The 22445-nt window shown below is 41.7% G+C and overlaps 2 protein-coding genes across 4 annotated transcripts in view; one reads left to right on the forward strand and one right to left on the reverse strand.

The window, feature by feature from the left end:
• The window catches only part of RNF214 (ring finger protein 214), a 43681-nt gene extending 23886 nt beyond the window's left edge, over nucleotides 1-19795 (reverse strand). Inside the window, exons 1-6 of one of the 3 annotated variants that reach the window (XM_070384158.1) lie at nucleotides 19319-19795; nucleotides 17613-17728; nucleotides 15307-15352; nucleotides 14073-14132; nucleotides 10684-10824; nucleotides 7486-7625 (exon numbers count right to left, since the gene is read on the reverse strand). In XM_070384158.1, coding sequence (XP_070240259.1) covers nucleotides 7486-7625; nucleotides 10684-10824; nucleotides 14073-14132; nucleotides 15307-15352; nucleotides 17613-17722 — 497 coding nt within the window. In that variant the 5' untranslated portion in view covers nucleotides 17723-17728; nucleotides 19319-19795. The other 2 variants (XM_070384156.1, XM_070384157.1) reach the window with 2 other exon arrangements.
• A 135-nt stretch (nucleotides 19796-19930) lies between these two features.
• Nucleotides 19931-22445, forward strand: part of PCSK7 (proprotein convertase subtilisin/kexin type 7) — a 29193-nt gene continuing 26678 nt past the window's right edge. The window contains 3 exon segments of the mRNA XM_070384155.1: nucleotides 19931-20066; nucleotides 21802-21923; nucleotides 22398-22443. Of these exon segments, the coding sequence (XP_070240256.1) occupies nucleotides 22410-22443 (34 nt within the window). The 5' untranslated portion in view covers nucleotides 19931-20066; nucleotides 21802-21923; nucleotides 22398-22409.

A 22445-nucleotide genomic window follows, 5' to 3' on the forward strand; every position in this document is an offset into this window, starting at 1 on the left:
CTAGAACACTGACAACAACAAATGCTGGCAAGGATGTGGAGCAACAGGAGCGCTCATTTGTTTCTGCTGGGAAAGCAAAGTGGCACAGCAGCCACTTTGGAAGACAATTTGGCAGTTTCTTATAAACTAATCTTATTTTTACCATACAATCCAGCCACTATACTTCTTGATATCTACCTAAAAGAGCTGAAAACTTACGTCCATACAAAAACTTGTGCATGAATATCTACAGCACCTTTATTCATAACTGCCAAAACTTGGAAGCAAGCAAGTTATCCTGCAGTGGATGAATAAAGAAAGAACTATTGTACATTCAAACAATGGAGTACTCTTTCATGCTAAAGAGAAATGAGCTATCAAACCATGAAAAGGCATACTTTCAAATGCATATTACTAAGTGAAAGAAGCCAGTCTGAAAGGCTACATATTATATGATTCAACTATAAAGCATTCTGGAAAAGGCAAAACTACAGAGACAATAAAAAAATCAGTAGGGGAGTGTGGGATGAACCAGTAGAGCACAGAGGATGGGCAGTGAAAAATACTCTGTATAATGTCGGATATATGACATCATACATTTATCCAAATCATGGGCAGTGAAAAATACTCTGCATAATGTCGGATATATGTCATCATACATTTATCCAAATCATAGGCTGTGTAATACCAAGAGTGAACCCTAAGGTAAACTACGGACTTTGGGCGATTATGATGTGTCACTGTAGGTTCACCTTTGGTAAAAAATGTGCCACTCTAGTGAGTGACGTTGATAAAGGGAAGGCTGTGCATGTGTGAGGGCAGGGGGCATATAGGAAATCTCTTTACTTTCCTCTCAATTTTGTTGTAAACTTCAAACTACAATAAAAAAAAAAAATAAAGTCTTTTTTTAAAAAAGTAATGAACTATTAATATAGTTCACATTCATCACAACATCATAGATGAATCTCAAAAATGTGGTAAGTGACGAGATTTCTCTGGTGATCCAGTGGCTGAGACTCTGTGCTCCTAATGCAGGGGGCCAGGGTTCGAACACTGGGCAGAGAACTAGATCCCATGTGCTGCAAATAAGAATTTGAATTCCACAACTAAAGATCCTGAGTACCACAACTGGGACCCAGTGCAGTCAAATAAATAATTTTTTTCTTAATAGGGTGAGACACATGTCTAGAAAAGATAAGTATAATATAGTAATACAGAAGGAAAGTGTTCACCTGGGAATGGAGGGGAGGAAGCAGTGATTAAGAAGAAATACAGGGAATATTTTAGGGTAATGGTACGTGCTATACCTTAACTGTGTTAGCATTAACATGTGTGATTAATCTGCCAAACTCATCAAAATGTAATTTAAAATAAGGGTATTTTATTATAAGTAAATTATATGCAAAAAAATTTTGTTTAATTTAAAGAATAATTCTAAGCTTCAGCAATTAAGACTATGAAAATTTCCCAAATACTTTATCCAATAAAATTATAAATCTTTCTAATATGGTATAATCACCAGGCACATAATTTGTTTTTATGATGCATTTTGCCAGTGAATTAAATAGATGTGTATTCAGGGTGAAAAAGGCCAAATTAAAATAGAATTCTACAGAATAGTCAATGAGTTAATATTTAATTTACACAGTAAAGAGTGGACCTAAATCTAATCATATCACTAGCTGTATTAAATACAAATATACTAAGAGCCTCTACAAGGAACCTTGTCAGAATAGATTAAAAAAAAAAAAAATTATATGTTGATAGGTTGAAGGTAAAATATGGAAAAATATATACTATGTAAAGAGTAAGCATATCTAACTGCAATACCTATATCAATATTACATAAAATAAACATTAAGATTATGACCAAGATAAAGACATTTTATAATGATAAAATGTCAATGTCATGATGAAGACAATTTATCAAGAACAAATAATAATTGTATATGTATCTAACAACACAGTTTCAAAATATAAGAACAAAAATTGACAGGATTAAAAGGAAAAAGAGAAAAATTTATAATCACATAGATTTTAACACTGCCCCCTCAGCAAATGATATAACTAAATATTTTAAAATAAAAATATAGAAAACCTTTATTCTATATAAATTATATCTAAAATTTCATTTTTTCAACTTAAAGGATAATTCTAAGTTTCAACAATTAACACTATGAAAGTTTCAATTAACACAGACATAAAAATCCTTTTCAAATATCAGTGAGTCAAATTCAGCAATACATAAAAACAATAATATATCTTGTTCAACTTGGATGCATCCCAAGAATGGAGAAATGGTTTAACATTTGAAAACAAATCAATGTAATTCACTATATTAACAGAATATGGGAGAAAAAATATTTGATAATTTTAATAGATACAGAAAACCCATCTGACAAAATTATGCATCCATTCATATTAAGAACTCTCAGAAAATCAGGTGTTTTTATAGAAACCGATAAGCTGCTTCATATACATACAAACATACACACCCACACACACACACACACATATATACATAAAAGCAAACAACCTAAAATATCCAAAGTAATCTTGAACAAAAAGCAGAAGATTTTGCATACTCTGACTTCATGACTTACTATAAGTCTGTAACAGACTCTTGAGAGTCCCTTGGACTGCAAGGAGATCCAACCAGTCCATTCTGAAGGAGATCAGCCCTGGGATTTCTTTGGAGGGAATGATGCTGAAGCTGAAATTCCAGTACTTTGGCCACCTCATGGGAAGAGTTGACTCATTGGAAAAGACTCTGATGCTGGGAGGGATTGGGGGCAGGAGGAAAATGGGACGACAGAGGATGAGATGGCTGGATGGCATCACTGACTCGATGGACATGAGTCTGAGTGAACTCCGGGAGTTGATGATGGACAGGGAGGCCTGACGTGCTGCGATTCATGGGGTCGCAAAGAGTCGGACACGACTGAGCGACTGAACAGACTGAACTGATAATAATCACAATGCTATGGTTTAGCATAAAGATAGGCAAATATATCAATGCAATGGATTGGTACTGTACCCAGAATAAACCCACTATTTATATAAATGACTCAAGGTGCCATTTGGTTTTTGGCAAAGGTGTCAAGCAACGCAATGAGGAAAGGAACATTTCTCAACAAATGGTACCAAAACAACTGGATAAAATTAACATCAACCCCTACTCATCACCATACACAAAAATTAATTTGAGATGGATCACAGACATAAATATTAAAGCTAAAATGATAAAAATCCCACGAGAAAACAGGAGAACATCTTTGCTACTTCAGAGTAGGCAAAGGTTTTTTAGGACAGAAAATACAATAACTATAAATGAAAACGTAATAAAATAGATATCACTGAAATTAAATTTTCTGTTCACCAAAAGATGCAATTTTAAAATGAACAGATAAGTCAGAGTAGAATAAAATTTTCACAGAACGTGTAACCAACAAAAGACTTATATTTGGAATATGTAACAAGCTTATACTACACAGTTACAAAAGGCTAAAACCTCAACCTCTGCCCTGCAGAAAGGTGGTGATGGAGAAATATCTGACAGAACACTTCACAACAACAGATAAATGAATGGCCAATAAGCACACGGAAAAAGTGGTCAACATCATTAGTCACTGCTGTTGTTGCTGTTTACTCGCTTCAGTCGCATCCGACTCTGTGTGACCCCATGGACTATAGCCCGCCAGGCTCCTCTGTCCATTGGATTCTCCAGGCAAGAGTACTGGAGTGGGTTGCCATGCCCTCCTCCAGGAGATCTTCCCAACCCAGGGATCGAACCCAGGTCTCCTGCACTGCAGGCAGATTCTTTACCACTGAGCCACCAGGGAACCCTAATGACTAATGGGAAATGCAAATTAAGCCACAATGAAATACTTATTGCACAGTCATTTGAATGGCAAGGATATGAAGCAACCAGAATTCTCAAACATTGTAATAGAGCATAAAATATCATATAAACTTTGAAATATGTCTGGCCTTTTCTTATAAAACTAAACATATACCTACTACCCAACAACCCAATAATTCTATCCCAAGGAATATACCGAAGAAAAATAAAATCATATGATCACACAAACACTTGTACATGAATATTCATAGCTGCTGCTGCTGCTGCTGCTGCGTCGCTTCAGTCGTGTCCGACTCTGTGCGACCCCATAGACAGCAGCCCACCAGGCTTCCCCGTCCCTGGGATTCTCCAGGCAATAATACTGGAGTGGGTTCCCTTTTCCTTCTCCAATGGTGGTGTGGGGGGTGCTAAAAAGTATAGCAGGTTTCCCTGGTGGCTCAGCAGTAAAGAATCCTCCTTCCAATGCAGGAGACACAGGTTCAATCCCTGGGTCAGAAAGATCCCCCGCAGAAGGTGGGAAATGGCAACCCACTCCAGTACTCTTGCCTGGAAAATCCCACGGACAGAGGAACCTGGCAGGCTACAGTCCATGGGGTCACAAAAGAGACAAGACAGAGCAACTAAGCCAAAACCACCAAAAGATAAGCTAGGGACATAAACAGGAACTAGATAATTAAGGGCTTCTTATACTAAATACAGAGTTTAAACTTTACCCTAGGAACTATGAAGGATTTTAAGCTGGGAAATGACATTTTCAGATCCACATCTTAGAAAGATTTCTATGGAAGCTGTGTACTAGACAGACGAGAATGGAGGCAAAGAAAGTTCAGTAGCCTGCTTCAGACCTAGAAGAAGGGATAGAAACCTGAAGTAAGAGTGCAGAGTGAATGGAGAGGGATCCCTAATGTTCAGAACCTACAGGACATGGTGAAGCACATGTGGTAGAGAGGGGCTAAGAGACAGGAATGTGGAATGACTTGTTTCTTCCGCTGAGGCCTTGGAAGAGGGTATGGTGCCAGTTAGGGAAAATTGGGAGAAACAAGAGGCAACAGGATTCACACACAGGTAGAAAGTTTAGACTCAGATACAAGAACAGGAAGAAAGCACGGATGCGTCTACTGACAGGAAACGGAAGGAAGTTTTACTCGGTGGCCCCTATTTTTTCAGTGAAATAAAAGGCAAGCTCACATGCTAAAACTAATGAGAGAAACGGTGGAGACAGAAAGTTTATAAAGAGAAGTAATAGTTAGGGACAGCCCTCAGAGGAAGAGGGAGCCCTGAGGATCTATCTGAGTGTTTTTGAAAGTCAAACTCATTCTGGCCTCAAGATCCACAGTGGTAGGATTTCCTCCAGCAGACTCAGCAGCCCAACTATAAGAATACAGACGTTAGGTGGCTAACTTGGGCCAGGACTGGAGTACTATGAAAAAAATGAAGGGAAAGGAACAAGTCTCAGCAGAATTGATGGCAATGGTATAAAAGTAATTCCAGTAATGGACTTTGAGTCTCAGCGGGCTAGGTAAAGAAACGCTTCCGGGGAGCTGGAGGACTGGTGGAAAATGTAATGAGGTCAACAAACAAGAAAGAGGATCTGATGTGGTCAAAGTGTACATTTATGGGGAATAAGACAGAAAGCTGGAAGGACTGAAGGCTGTGGTCAAAATATAGGATGTTGCAACAGTCTGGCTCACTGCTTTGCACCTAAGAAACACTCACTGAACTTACTGATGGCCAGACAGGCTATTAGGACTTCAAAGCCTATCAGTTAAACAAACTAGCATTTGGTGAGAAATTTCCAAAAGGAATCCTCATTCACACTGTCAATTCAATATAGCATAAACTCTTATATCACATCAAAAGTAAGGCTTCCAACATTAACTCCCCTGATCTGCTATTTACCTATCACAAGCTCGTCACGCAAGCTCAAAGCATTTAAAAAAAAAAGGATCTTGCTTGATACTGCAATTTTTCTGCTACTTGTCCCAAGCTACCTCTGAATCAACTGACGTTGTCTTTTAAAGTGTAAGCTCACCATATTTATTCAAGAGCAGCCCTATTTGCTGTTATTCTTGATGAGTCACTATTCAAGGCAGGAAGCTCGAAAAGAAGTTTAGCCCTAGAAAAGACCTAGCTTGGCAGCCTCCCCTTTCTAATATACCAGCAATAATCTTGAAGCTGGGAACTAGAAAGTGTCCCCTCAAAAGCAAGACATCACTGTAAGGCAGCCAGGTGTCAAGGAGAAAAATCAAATTTATGACTAAACTGAATATTTGGTCCTTTACTTTTTTGTCAATTCATGCTGTCTTTCTTAAAAAATTATAGTTATATTAATAAAGCAGTGACTACCTTCAAATAGTACAAAGCACTTAGCAGATTTCTATTAAGTAAATTCATTTTTATATAATATCAATCAGAAATTATCCTAATTTCCTATCTAGTAATTCAAATTCTTCAGTGTCTCTCACTATCAGGGGAAAATCTCAAACCCCTTAACAAAGTATGTAAGCCTTTGTGATCTGATTTCTGACTTCTCCACTAGCCTCACTCCTCTCCACTTAACCTCAGTTGTTATTCTCTCTCCTCTGTAGGTCCCCTGCCTGCAATGTCCTTTTCCTTACTCACTGCCTGACTAATTCCTCCCTGTATCTACCCTGCAACTTTTTCTCTGAAAATTTCAAACAAACATAAAAGTTAATAGAAGAATACAATAAACATATGTCCTAAAAATAAATAAATATATGCCCTTCATCTGGATCCACCAGCTGTTACACTTTTTGCCACATTTACTTTACCCCTCTCTGAACTATCTGAAAGTTATAGACATCATGACACTTAACCCCTAAAACTTCAGCAAGTATCTCTGAAGAATAAGATCCTTCTATGTAATCACATACCATAATCACCCAAAATATTTACCACTGATACAGTATTACCTAATATGTAGTCCAAACTCAAATTTCCCCAGGTATTCCAAAATGTTCTTTCATAGTTACCATCTCACATACTTGAAAAAAGATTTGGCAAATGAACCTGCTACTTTCCACTTAGCTATCTGACACATTAGCAAGCCAAGATTTCTTGATAAATAAAAAACGCATTTTAGTAGAATTTAAGTAAAATCACAGTATTCACAGCTATTTTGATTTCCAAACAGGTCACAAGAAGAAACTTGGAAATTTGAAACTATGACCAAACTTTATGCCACCTTAGTCATACTGCAGTACCCTGAAAAGGACACAGATTCATTAAATAGCTTTCCAAACAGCTTACAAGCTACTTTTGAAATCTGCTTTTGGTATTGAACATAAATACAAATCAAAGTAGTCTCATCTTCTAAACTGTAAAGTATCAGTTAAGGAAGTGAAACAGGTGCTAGATTTATACCAAAATCTTGATCATACCTGGGACCAAGCAATTCACTACTATCATATCAATGTATGAATGAATTCCTGAGACACTTTTTGTTAAGTTTAACATAGGTTGATGAAAAAGCTAAAATTACTATAGGATATTAATTTGGGCACTTGTTTTTCAAATAAAAATTAAGACTGAAAGAAAAGGAACTAGAAACACAAACAGAACTAGCCTCTTATATACAAACACACATTCACAGAGCGTTTTTATTTCTTAACAGCATCATTTACCTTCTGCCCTTCTCACAAAGCTTCTCAATTTCAGCTTTTAGATCCTGCTCCTTCTGCAGAAACTCCTTCTTTTCTTTCTCTATTTTCTTCTTCGTTTCTTCTCGCTTTATTGTTACATCTTGGATAGCCTTTAATATCTCCTGAGTCCCACACAATTATAGTCACACACAAAGAAGGAAATGAATTAGTTCTTTTGGTCTGAAGGTTACTTTCAACTATCACAAATTAACACTGACTTCAGAGAATTTAAAATGAACTAAAGGAATCTAGTTCATGAGTAGTCCCAAAAGCCAGTACTTAGATATAAGGGAGTAAGTAATAATGCAGATATCAATTCAACAGGAGAAAGAATTTCTAACAATCACAACTGTTCAAAAATGGAATTTACTGCCTTGTGAAGCAATAATCTCCCCATTACTGGTGCTCAAATAAAGGCTGAATGAACACCTGTCAAGACTGCTGAGAAAGGCATTCTTGCACAGGGTGGGAGTTTGTTTCTTCCAACAAATATGGTCTTGCTTTGTTTTGTTATGGTTCTACTTTATTATGTGTAGGGATTATCTGATCTTTTTAAATTATCTGACTACATGTATAATAAGTCAAACAATTAAAAAGTGATAAATTTAAGTCATCTCTTATTCAGTCGCTCAGTTGTGTCTGACTCTGAGATCCCATGGACTGCAGCATGCCAGGCTTCTCTGTCCTTCATCATCTCCCAGAGCTTGCTCAAACTCATGTCCATTGAATCAGTGATGCCATTCAACCATCTTGTCGTCTGTCATCCCTTTCTCCTCCTGCCTTCAATCTTTCCCAGAATCAAGGTCTTTTCTAGTGAATCAGCTGTTTGTATCAGGTGGCCAAAGTCATCTCTAATTCACACCAATTCCACCCATAAAGTAATCAATGTGTTAAAGTGTTTTGTACTATGCTTTCACAACTTTATCCATCCTCACACCAACACATGTACTTATATACATATTTCTTCGCTTTTCTGTTTTTTTATAATGAGGTACTTTTATATACATTATTCTGCATCTTGCTTTGTTTACCTGACATGAACATACTTACAGCAAATATAGACAAAACTAAAAAACAGCTGCATAACACAACATGACACATGTATTTAGCCAATTTAGCCACTCTATTAAAAGCATCCATCAGGTTTATTCCAGTTTTCTTGTACTACAAACAGTACTACAATAAACATTCTATGTCTATACTTTCACATAAAAACCTTTTATTTCTGTTGAGTAGACTTCTAATAATGAAGAGTCTAGGTCAAGGTATATACACATTTTAAAATTTAATTGACAATTCCCAGTATCTTTTCTAAAAAAAAAAAAATTGATAACAATTCACACTCCTACCAATGTTTAAAAAGAGTTCATTTTTTCTTACCCTTGACAGCTTATTTTGTTTTGCCCTCTCATGAGAAAGAGGGAGGAAGGGTATCTAATAATTTTAATGAACATTTTACCGCCTCCTATTCTTTTCCTGTTTTCACCGTCTGTCTCCTCCAACTGGAATAAACATCCAATGAAGGCAAAGACTATGTTTTGTTTACCACTAAATCTTCAGGGACTAGATTGGGAACTCGAAAATATTTGTTGTATGAATGAATCAACAACAGTAAGGCTGAGTTTATTTTCATATATTTATTCCCCATTTGCTTTTCCTCTTCTGTGAATTACTGTTTATAATTGTAGGCAAAATAATAGCCCCTGGCTCACAAAAATGTCCATGTTCTACCCCTTGGAACCTCTGTTACCTTCCTTAACAAAAAGATAGAGAGAGAATCCTGGATTACCTGGGTGGGTCCAATCTAATCACAAATAGGTCTTTAGAAGTAGAGAAACTTTCCCTGTCCTGAGCAGAGGAAGATGTGATTAGGGAAGAATGGTTACAGAAATGCAACATTGCTGACTGTGAAGAGGGAGAAGGGGTCACAGGTCAAGGAATGCAAGCAGCCTCTAGAAGCCAGGAAGGCAAGGAAATGTCTTCTCCCCTGGAGTCCCAAGAAAGGAAGGCCGCCATCCCAATACCTTGACTTTAGCCCAGTGACACCCATGTTGGGCTTCTGACCTATAGAACTGATACAATAAATGTGTTGTTTTAAGCTCTAAATTCATGACAATCTGCTACAGTAGCAATAGGAAACTATTACAATAGAAAAGTAATACAATAACCTTTCCTGGTGTTCCTTTAGACTATTTGGCTTTTACTATGAATTTGTAGGAATCAAAGTGTCTTGGATCTTAAACCCTTTGTCAGATCTGCTAGAAATATTTTCTCTCAGTCTAATATTGATCTTTTGACTGTTTTCTGTATCTTTGCCATATCAAAAATTTTAATTATATATAATTAAATTAATTTTTAAAATCTTCTGGGTTTTCTGCCTGGATTAAGAGGACCTCTTGCAACTCAAGGTACATACATATTCTCCTAAATTTTCTTCTAACTTAAAATTTTTTTTTTTCAGTTTTCTATGTATATTTTTAATCCACTTAGGATTTTATTTTTAAATACAGTATGAGACAGGAATCTAATCAAGTGACTTTCCAGGTAGGCAATCAATTACATCAACAAAATATATTAAATAAATATATTCTGAACTAAAATAGGAGTGAGAATTTGGATAAGATGCCCTCAAAGTTCTTGTTTATACTTAAAATTCTATGATAACCATTAAAAAGTTACTTGCAGATTGCCTTTCAGGGAGGTGATTTGTGATGCTGTCTACAGCTCACCTGTGCAATAAAATCTGTTTACTCCATCTTTTGTTCCTAGGGACTGTTTTAATTTTTAATTCAAATACATTGTTATCCTTTAGTCAAAGGACACGGGAGTATGTTTTAGGTCATTTTAAACTAGCCTCACTAGGGCTTCCCTAGTGGCTCAGATGGTAAAGAATCTTCCTGCAGTGTAAGAGACCTGGATTTGTTCCCTGGGTTGGAAAGATCCCCTGGAGAAGGAAAGGAATGGCAACCTACCCAAGTATTCTTCCCCAGAGAATTCCATGGACAGAGAAGCCTGGCGGGGACAGTACATGGGGTAGCAGAGTCAGACAAGACTGAAACACACACACACACACACACACACACACACACACACTGCTTTTTTATTTCTATTAATTTGAAAACAAAGTCAAATTAGGGACTATAGCTTTACTTGTTGCCAATTTTAATATAAGCAGGATACCTGGTGATTCTTCATTTCTTCTTCTCTCCTTTGCTGAAGTTGCTTTAATTGCACTTGGAGCTGATTCTCCACTTGCCTCTGCTTGTCCAAGACCTCCTGGTAACGCTCCTTCAACAGGGTTCTCTCTGTCATCATTTTATCCTATGGGTAACAACAGAAAAGCAGTTGAATTCCTCAATTTAACTGCAAGAAACATTCACCGTAGGCTTGTTCAAGGCATGAAGCACAGCTCTTAGGCTGCAGGGTCCAATATTGGAGCTACTAGCCATGCTGTCTGGTAAGTAAATTTAAAGTAATTAGAATAAGAAAATGTAAACATCCGGTTCTTCAGTCACCTTGCCACACTCCTAGCGCTTGAGTAGTGGCTACTATACTAGATAGCACACACAGAGAACACTTCCATCGTGAAAGGAAACTCTGCTGTACAACACTGCACTAAGATGTGGGTGGCAACCGTGGCCTATGAGCCAAATCCAGCCATCGTCGGATTTTTTAAGTAAATGTTTTCCAGGAATGTAGCCATACCCGACGGTTTACTGGCTGCTTTCACACTACAACAGCAGAGGGGAGCAGTTACAAAAGAGCCCAGCTCACCTAGAAAGCCTAAGAGCTCTACTAACTGATTCTTATATAAACTATTTCTCTGCTCTAGGGTATAAGAGGAATAAGGTATTTTATCATCTATTAAGAAGAAGAATGAGCAAAAACAAAGAACAGATCATTTACTCAAAATGCATCCAGAAACTGGATTCCTTACTGGTCATCAGCACTAAAAACTGACAAACCCACCAGTGCTCTGGGTGACCTGCAATTCAGATCGGGCAAATTGGCAAGTTCTCACATAAAGTAGGAGCAGAAGTAAAGCTTTTAAGGGCCACAGTTCAGCTCTGCCTCCCTGACATTAGTAAATCAAGAAAAGTAATGGTTAGCTTTCAAAGGAACACTAAAACTTAGAGGGTCAATTTAAACACATTTGGTACAAGGTAGCCCATGTATTCTTGCCTGAAAAATCCCATGGGCGGAGGAGCCTGGTAGGCTGCAGTCCATGGGGTCGCTAAGAGTCGAACACGACTGAAGCAACTTAGCAGCAGCAGCAGCCCATGTAAAACTTAGAGCATTAAACTGAATTCATTCACTAGATGATAACTATTTTCAAAGAAAAGAAAGGTTTTAGAAGTGAATGGGGAAAAAAAGAAAAAGAAGTGAATGAGGGGAAACTTATCACCCTATGACAAAAAACAAAACAAATCAGAAGCTTTCAAGATGGGATTTTAGCTTTGGGATAAGCTAGCCCTTAGTCCAGGTGCTGAAATGTGACTAAGGCTCCCTAAACAGATGACTCCTTAGCATCATAACTTTAAAGGTTTTCCAAACCTGAGGCCTATGGATAGGTGTGTACAAAATTTTTTGAGAGGAGAATTCAAAGTTTTCAAAAGATTCTGAAAGATCTTAACCCAAGAAAAGGTTGAAAAAAAAAATGTTAAGAACCAACTGATGAAACTAGTAAATACGAGCACTCTTTTCTTTTCTTCTCTCTTTACTTTCTTATGGAAACTTTTTTGTCCATAATGCATCTTTATATATAACACAGGATGGGGAAAAAAAGAACTCAAGTCTTCACAGAAAGAAGTTTCAAGGACACACTATTAGTACGTGCAAATTGATGACTTAGAGGTGTGGAGGAAACTACTTGATCCAGTTCTTCTCCAAGCCAAAGGGTTACACACTGCTGCTTTGTTTCACTGGTGGCTAATTGGTTCTGAGAGCCCAGAGGCCCAATTTGAAATGCAGGCAGTGGGCAATTACTGCAAGTGCATGAAAAAGGTAGCAAATAAAACAAGAGCAAAGTTCCTGCATCGCCATCCAGCTTAATACCTGACTAGTTTCACTGCCTTTTATAAAGCATCTGGCCCACATCACCACCTATAAAAACACAGCCAAAGAGACCACAACCCTGGGCCTCTTTCAGTCCAATGGCTTGCCAGTCTCTACCCTTTTCAGACTGATGTAAAGCTTATCTGCAACTTCTTAAGTTGGCCTCTTCAATTGCTATACAGTCGGGATATCCCAACTCCACCTTACAACTGTGGGGGCCAAATAAATACTACATGTAAAGTGCCTAGAGTAAGTGCTCAAGAAAAGACAACTCCTCCTCCTCCCCTTGGAGGTTCTCTTCTAGCCTCATTCTCAGCTTGCACACGGCCATCAGGTCTCTCATCTCTGGTATCTTTTTACTTGCCTGTTATAAATAACTCCTGAGTTGCTCTCTCTATTTAAAAGTTTTTATTGGCCTCATGTGGTTAACACACTCCAATAACTGACTTCTTTCCATCTGCCCCTCAATTTCTTTAACTTGTGCCAAATATCTTCTTTATTTCCTCTTATATACTCTTTTCTCAATAGTACCTACTGTTCTAGAAAATTCAAAGACAAACAAACAACAAAATATTAACTGGTTTTCCTCCTTATTTCCACTCAACTAACATATCTTATCCTAAAGACCTCTTCCTGAACCAAGGGTGCCTTTCTGCACATTATCCTTCCTTTTAAAAATATACGCTCAGATATTCCCACACATACAAGGTAGAAGTTTTTGCCACAAAATGCCAGGGACAGATCAAGGGGACCACTTTAACAAAAATAAATGTGAAGCTCTCTAAGTTTTAAAAACCAATTACCTAGGAATAAAATAAGAAGACACAACTAAACAATACATGAGAAAAAGACATGATGAAGTTTGAGTGCAAGCTCAACGGTGTGATGAGATGGCCAAAACAAACTGCTGTCAGCTTAAGAAATGGTGTCTCGAATGAGAGAGAGAACAAGGGTCCCATTGTGTTGTGGAGTAATTATACTGTCTGTGCATTAGCTCTCAGGATCACATTTTAAAAGAAACATTGAGAAGATGGAACCTGTCGAGGTGGAAAAGAAGTCAGGATGATGAAAAGCTGAAAAATATATGAAGAAAAGAAGACTATTAAAAACATCTGGGGACATTTCACCTGGAAAGGTTCAGACCTGAAAGGTAGGAGGAAAAGGCATTAAAAAAAAAAAACAAAAAAAACCACTTTGACTATATTGGGGGCTAACAAGTAAAACATTTTAGATTTACTCTATGTAGCTCAGGAGAGAACTATAACAAGAAGCTTTAGTGGTTCTGTTCTCATCCCATAATAAGATCTAACAGTAAGAGCTATTTTCTAAATGCGTATGTTGCTTTGTGAGTAGTAAGCGTCCCATCTCTGGAAGTAATCAAGCAGAAGTTAGCTGATCATCTGTCAGGGATTTTATAAAGGAGATTCCTGCGCCTTTTCCAGTTGAGATGATGTGACTCTAGATCTTCCGCGTTAACAGTTTCGTATACCAACAATGACAGTTTAACTACTCACCAGATTCTTTTCAATATCTTGATCTGTGTTTACCTCTGAATCAGTTGTCTTAAAGTCAGTCTATAAAGAAAGAAACAATTACATTCAGAACTGTTCAGAGACATTTTAAAAGGCAGAATTATATAGCCCTTTCACTGAGAAATCTGTCACAAGTAACAGAGAAATTAACTTTTTGTTCTTTCTCCTTATCAGCTTCACAGCAAGAGAACTGTAGCTCTGGCAAATGCCCTCTGACATCCATGCTACATTAAGCACTTATCCCACAAAATAACCTGAACGAGACCCAACAACTGATGCGAAGACAACCCCAAGGCTGAAACAAGAATTTTGGCCTCCTACAACTTATTGTGCCCATTCTTCTTTCTATGATAAAGCATATCAGTCACTAGAAGGCAGGAGACACTGTACTTCTTAAGATGTAGGTCAGAGAATAAACAAGGATTCCTCCTGCAAGTGCGAAGATGAGAAATAAGAATGCTAATGACCTACGCTCATCAGTTACTCAGTGCAAGCGATTGTATGTAGGTCATGAAGTTCCTAGTCGCCATGATAGATACTGGCTGTTACTTATGGAACATCAGTAACAACAGAATGAAGTTATCACAGAGCACCATATGAGAGTAGTATGAGAGTTGCCAGTAAAAGAGAGAGAGACAGAGCAGTTCTCCACCAACTAGGAAGAATTATCTCCTGCCCTCAAAAAAAAAAAAAAAAAAAATTAAATTAAAAGCCCGAATTCCATGTTAGTAGTAGAAACTTGATACTTGACCTGGACAGCAATGTTCTGAGAAAGCTTCAGGGAAGAGCTATCCTGATCATCATCCTGATCCACTCTGACTCCTTCAACCCCATTTGCTGGAGGCACCACAGGTGGGAACTCCAAGCCTGGGTCCCTGCTCCCTTCCTTTAGGATGGAGGCTTGTGGGGCCTTCTCTTCAGGACAATTCCCGGAGGCAAGCTGCTTTGTATGGCACCCTGCCTTAAGAGACCGAGTGGCGGGGTGGAGGCTCTCCTGGAGGCACGTGTCCCCCTCCTCTCCTGCCGTGCTGGCCACATCCTTCAGATCAGACTGGGACCCACCGCCAGACAGACCAAGGGCCGTGGCTATCAAGTTTTCTCCTAAAACCGCCCGGTGCGCTGCTGAAGTGTCACCTGCTGATGAGCCAGGATTCTGCTCTGGGTGTTCCAAATGGGCATTTCTGTTATTCTCCTTGGTTATCGTTTGGTTACTTACACTCGACAGAGGCGAGTTCTTATGCTTCTGTGCAGGGTCTTTGGGGCTATGAAAACAGAAGATAAAGTTTCACTCTTCATCCAGTCTTAAAGAGGCTGAAACATATAAGACTTTTAATACAACCACTAGAAGAACAAGACTGGCCTATACAAGCCCCTCCAAATTATCAGGATGAAAAGGAACTTAGCTTCCATTCAGTAATTTTGATCACACACACACAGAGTATAGCACAGTGGTGAAGAATCTGGGTTCTGGAGACAGTCCACAATAAAAATCACACATGAATGACTCTGGGGACCCAGAAATTGGGGGGTGTCAAATTTAATAATTTGGGGGAATGCAGATGAAATAGCCTACTGTTAGACTATTTCATTTAAGTACATGTACTACTTTTGTTACACATAATATTTTTAATAAATAAAATATTAATTTGGAAACTGTTTTTATTCCACTCTCGCTTCACAAAAATAATTCACACTCAAATTCCCTAGACAGATCTTTGACCAGAACCACTTTTTAGGTTCTTCAACCGCTTTCTAGAGCACAGCATCACTACTTCATGTTGCCTGAAGTACAGACAATTTTGAATCCAAAATTGAAGCTGCCAGTAGAAATTTTATCCCAGATGACACATGTATAACACTGGAAAAACTGTTTTTATGATTGCCACAACCATTAACATACTGCTTTTAAGAGAGATCTTCAAAATCTATTTATAAGGACATCCAACATTCACAACTCTTTCACCCAATAATAACGACTATATATGCATTAAATTCTTTTGCCATTAGAAAAATTAAAACTGATTCTGTCCGCCGATACCCTTAAGGACTCCAAACCAGCACTGACTGAGGCTTTAGGTCATTATGCCTTTCTTTCCTCAAGTACCTACTGTTCTAGAAAATTCAAAAACAAACACAACAACAAAATAGTACCTACTGTTCAAAATAAAACAACAGAGAACATCTTGTAAAATGAAAATCTTTATAAACGCTCTTTGCTGACTCCTCGCTGGGATCAAGCAGGCTACGGGGACACAAATTATAAATTTGGACAGACACAGTAACTAGGCGTGAATCCTGACTGCTATTTACTAGTGGTTTAACTCTGGGCAAGTTATTTAACTCCATTTGCAAAACAGAAATAATATTACCTACCTAATAGGGATTATTGTGAGGATTACATGAGATAAAGCATCTGCAGTGTTTAGTTCTGGCATACAGTAAACACTCAATAAACCTTAGCTGCTATTATTATTACTAGTAGTATGTGCCTGTTTTTTTTTTTTTTTTTGCTGCACCGTGCAGCATGTGGGACGAGGGATTGAAACCATGCCCCCTGCATTGGAAGGGCAGAGTCTTATTAACCACTGGACCACCAGGGAAGTGCACTATTTATAAAATGAAGATGCGAGTTTATGGTGAGGTTTTACTTAACTCCTGTCCCCATTATCCACTAACAAACCTCTCTTCTTCATTTAAATAGCTATTTATTAAGTACACTGGAGTCAGACAAGCCTGAGTTTAAATCCTGACTCCAACACAGCATGGTAACCTTGGGCAAGTTACTAACGTCTCTCTGTCTTAGTTTTCTCACCTGTTAATGGGAATAATAGTATTAACACCTACCTCCTGGGATTGTTAGGAGAATTAAATGTATTAACACATACAGAGCTGCTAGGACACTGTTCTCTATAGCATTAGGTCCTATGTACTGTACAAAAGTGTTGAGGTAGCCAACCTAGTACAACATTATACATAACAATGGTTTAATCACTATAAAATGCCAAGGCTGGTTAACCATAATTCCAGTCTTCAAAGAGTTTAGTTGGAAGGCAAACTACACACATGAAGTAGTAAGTCATACTAACAAAGCTATCTATTTATCTATAATACAAATGTAGATCCATGTACATATACATACAAAGCATACATATATACTAAGTGTGTGTGTGTATATATATATACACACACACAATATACAGGTACAGTATATAAACATATAGTTAAATAAACAGTCCATGTAGGAGAAGTTGGGAAATATTTGCATTTTCAAATAAGTTTGACCAGCTGTATTCTAATCTATTTACTCAACAAACAATTAGCATGCCTGCTGAGTGTCGGATACTATGAGGGGTACCAAATATACAAATATAGATCAGACAGTCCCTACTTTTAAAAAAGCTTCATCGAGGGCAATGCCTCTAGAGCCAAAAAGGGGAAAGACCAACTACACTTCTGTAAGAAGCCCATCTCCAAAGCCCCTCACCCAAACGAAATCTACCCAGTCAGGAGTCCACACGTTACCTTAGACCATCTGGGGGACCTTCATCTGGTTTGGAAGCACAGACACTAGAAGAGGATTCCGGAGGATTGGGAGCAGTGGCCACCACGCCAGCTACCTCAGATGCTGCCATCGTGCTCTGCACATTCAGAAACAAATTACAGCTACAAGTTCCAAGACTTCAAAACAAATGTATCTTTCCCCATCAGAATGTCCATACAGCAGAATCATATCAGGAAAGAAACACAAAGAAAAAGCTGGGCTCCAGGAGAAAATACTTCAGAGTATTCCTCAACAGGATATAAAAAGAGCCATGGCATGCAATAGGCCCCAAGGGACATCAATCCTCAAACATCATTATATGTATCATTACATATATTACACACACATATATGTGTGTGTGTAAACAACACTATATATGCCTGTGCAAAGCTTTTTCAGTTTAGGAGAAATGCAGTCTCACAGACTGTGAGAATCCTCCAAATGATCCACATACCTACCTTGCTTAATATCATTTACAAAAGATGTGATTTGGGGCCTAATATCAATGGTATCTTATGTTTTAAAATCATTTTATGCCTGTCACATTAAAAGCATTCTCCATTAATATACGTTTTCTGGAAGTATTCTTGTGGGAGAGAAAAAACAGTTATTTAATTGGGCAATCCAAGTATCTTTTACTCTGTGTTCCCCACAGATGGGAAAAGTTTGACAACCACTGACTGCAGAAAGTACACTCTTCAGTTACTGGAGGTGCAAAAGAGTATGAGAATCTCAGTTACTCCAGCATGAAAATGAGAAGATGAAAAACAGTAATCCAAGTAAGGGAAGTGGGACAGGGGCCTTTTTTAGATCAAAAGGTCATCCTTTATGTTGCAGGACAAATTCATGGCCTTCTATGGTGAAAAGATAAAAAAGAATATGGGAGGAGGGAGTGTAACATAAGGTTAGCTTAAATCTCGTTTTTATTTTAATAGCATCCCAGGTACATCCCTGACCCGCGAAGAAAGCATAGGGCAGGCATGGAGGCTGGCCTGTGTCAACACTTAAGTCCCAGGCTATCGTCCCCCTGTGCCTCAGTTTTCCCCATCATACGAGGGTTCCAGGAGAAAAACGGGCCCCAGATCGCCATTACTGTTCTCACAGGTGCAAAATGTCCTGCCCCATCGGAGCCCGGGCCGGGGGTTCCCGGCGCCCGGTCAACAAAACCACAGGTCACGGGTCCTACGTGCAACTCGGTGGCTGAGAGCCGCAGAGGGGAGGGGGACGGGGACATCTGGTAGGAGGCTGCGGCCGGGGCGGGGGGCGTTAGGTCGAAGAGGCCAAGGGGAGCCTCGCACCGCAACCCGGCGGCGATCAGACGGCGAAGCCGAGAGCGACGGGTCAGCGGGGGAGATCCGGGGACGGTCGCGAAAGGGACAATGGGGGGAAGCGACGCCGAGTGGTCCTGGCCGCCCTCCACAGCGGGGCTGGCCCTACCGGCCGATCCCTCCGGCCAGAGCCCCCTTCGCACCTTGCCCTCGGCCCCCCGGTCAGGCTGCCAACCCCGCGTCCCACTTCTAGGCCGGGACCCCCATGCCCGTCCCCGCAACTCCCTCCACACACACCCCACCCCCCCCGCAGCCTCGACCCCCGCCCCTCGCACCGCAGCCCCTCGCCCGCGCGCCCGCCCCGCACACACCTCCCGCGTCGCGCCCCCGGGAGCGAACGGGGGAGGGACGGGACGCACCTGAGCGGGCGGAGCGGGGGGGAGGGGGCGGTCGAACCTGGGGGGGAGGGGTCGAGCGCCGGCCCGCGCGCGCGACACCTCCCACTTCCGGCGGCACGAGCGGCGGGGGGCGAGGCTCGGCCCCGGAGAGGAGAGGCCGCGGTGGCACCCGCGCCGCCGCAGATGGCGCCCCCTGGCGGCCGGAGTCGGCGCGGTCGGGGCCGAGGGTTGGGGACCGGGGGGACACGGACTTGGCGGAAACCGTCCCTCGCGCTAAGATGCTAGTGGATTCCGCCCGGGCGCAGGGACTTGAGAGATGGCGACCGCGAGAAGGACTTGAGACCTGGCGGAGGGAGAACCCCTCTCTAGGAAGGTTATCAGGCAAGAGTCAGGGTCATGGCGGTCAGAGAGAGAAGAGGAACAAGTGTTGTTTTAAAGGTCTCAACCGAGATGCCTTGTCCAGAGGACGCCATGAGGGAGAGGACCGGCCTTATGGAGACGGTAGCTTCTGCAGGTGCCCCGAGGACGCGGGGCGGTGGGCCAGCCGCCGCACACGCTGCTTCCTCAGCGGAGGACGCCCGGAGAAGCCGCCCCGCCCCCGGCGCCCCCACAACGTCGCCGGCGGCTCCTGGCCGCTCTCTCGGCCCGGCCGGGGGCCCGCCGCTGATTGGCTGCGCCGCCGGGCGGAAGTGATGCTGCTGTCACCGGCTTCTCGGGCTCCCGCGGAGCCGCGAGTTTCCGCAGGCGGGCGGCGGCGGCGGCCGGGCCGGTGAGTTGGGAACTTGGTGGGGGCGGGGCATTGGAAGTCCGGGTGCTCTAGAACTGGGGGTGGGGGCGGCTGCTGCCGCTGTCTGAGAATGAGCGAGCTGCCCAGAGGGTGCCTTCATTCCCCGCGTGCGCGAGCCCAGGGAGAAGGGGCCACGGAGTCCAGGATTCCAAGATCGTGCGGGTCCTCTGAGGAGAAGGGGGCCCTTTGCACCGGGCATTGGAGGCCAGCGGTCGATGAAACTGACCTCTGGCAGGCAGCCTGATTTCTAGGAACAGGTTGTAGAGGTTGCGAGCTTCCCAAGAGGAGGAGGAGGAAGACAGCCTCTTGGGAACAGGAATCTTGGACTCGGGCTGCCCTCCTTGGCACCTAAGAGCTGTAGAGACACGCCTAGTTAGTTGGGGCGAAGTTGAGATCTGCTTTCAGATGATAGCTAAGGTTTCTTTCCCAAAAGCCGAGGGTGGAGGTGAGCTGCGGGGTCAAGTCCTGCCCTGCCAGAAGGACTGGAGGATGTGGTGGTCAGGTTTCTCCTGTCTTCCTGAAATCTGTGGGCTCCTCTGAGACGGAAGGAGCCTTGCTCAGTTGGGTCGCTATCAACTTATCTTACAAGAATTTTCTTTTGCTTCAGTAAGGCCTGCAGATTGGGAAGGACACCTGAGTGTCTTGGGACAGTGTAGGGTGCCATCGGGCAGGGAGGTATTTTCCTGGGAACCTAAGAGAGAAGGAGATATGTGGATCTGGGGAAGGAAATGTTAGGTGGCGGAGGTTCCCTTCTCCCTTTCCAAAGAGACTTGTGTACAATACCCATATTTTCAGACTGATCCACTTGGGTATGTGTGCGGGTACTAAGCCCTGCCTCAAGGTGACCCCCTGCTCCCCAGCCCACTAGAAAGCAGATGCTTCTGAAGGAGCTCAGCCACCAGTAGGGACACACTTGTCCCACGGCCCAGTCACCTGTCCCTGTCCCCACATTTGCCCACTAATTTGGCCCTTCTGTCAAGCCATGGGTGGCAGTTCCAGGTTTAGAACACTTCACAGACAACTTGCTGAGCTAGTGACTAAGGGAAGCCCTGCAGTGGTGCTTTCCAATCCCCACCCCACCCACTTGCCTCTTATTCCTGTTCAGTTTTGTTTGCATTCTGAGCTTTTCCCCATTTTCCCCCCGCCTCCTCCTACTCTTATTTCCCCTGGCGTCCTTCACAGGTACAGAAACCAGGAAATGAGCTACCACCCAGACTTCTAAAGAAGCAGTCCTACCTACTTTTTTGTTCTTTTTTTAAAAAAATATTTAGTTATCTATTATTTATTTTGGCTGCACCGGGTCTTAGCTGTGGCATGCCGGATCTTTAGTTGCTGCTTGTGGAATCAGTTCCCTGACCAGGGATCGAACCCAGGCCCTCTGCATTGGGAGCAGAGTCTTAGCCAGTGGACCAGGAGGCAAGTTCCCTATCTACTTTTTCAAGAGAAGTTTTGAGTAAGAGTTCAAGCCCTCCTCTCAGCATCTAGGGAAAAAAAAGAAGAGGATGGCCTGATGTTTAGGATGAGAAGTAGGGTTTCTGGGTTTTGTACCCATCTGGCCTTACTATACCACTTTGGTTCCAGTCTGTGACCTATTTGAGATTCCTGCAAGTGATCATTAGCAGTTTCTTTGGTCACAGATCCCAGGGTTCCTGGCTAGCCTCTGCTTGCTCCACTGGGTTTGGGAGGACAGCATTTCTTGTTTTCTTGGGGTGTACAGGTCTGCAGTCTGTGCTGGGAGTCACCGCTACTCACAGCGGAAGGAATGCCTTTTCTCCATTTGCACAAAATGAGCGTGAGGTGGTTAACCAGACCAGGAGCTCAGCCTCACTCTGAGTCCAGGTGGGAATGGGGCCCCACTGTGGGAAGTTAGCCCTCAAGACCACGGATGGGTCTGAGAAGTCAGCTGGGGAAAGATTTCTGTCCCCTCTGAAGAAGGGAGGAGGGTCTCTTCTAAAGAACAATCATGGAGCTGCCAGGAATTGGCAGGAGCGATACGACTTCTGAGCTCAAGATGGCAACAGTGGGGAAGAGCAGTGTGGTACCTGTTAGCACCTGGACCTCCTGCTTGATTGTTTCATGACAATCATGCCATTGAGGGACCCACTAGGCTTACTTCTGGCCCCCCACTCCCTCCAGGGGCTTATCCCTGTTGGTCAGAGATCAATGTGAATGAAAAGAGAAGATCACATGTTTAATGATTTAAAAGGCATGGGTTAGGAGTCTCCGGGTATGGTACCTTGGTGCTTGGTCGCCCCCTGAGAGTCCTGCTGTTATCAGCTGTCTTACCTCTGATGTCCTTCTCTTTGTCTGCAGCCTACTGCTCTGATGCCGAAAGGGAGGCAGAAAGTGCCACACTCAGAT

This window comes from Bos mutus, chromosome 15, assembly GCF_027580195.1.
Source record: "Bos mutus isolate GX-2022 chromosome 15, NWIPB_WYAK_1.1, whole genome shotgun sequence".
Classification (NCBI taxonomy): Eukaryota; Metazoa; Chordata; class Mammalia; order Artiodactyla; family Bovidae; genus Bos; species Bos mutus.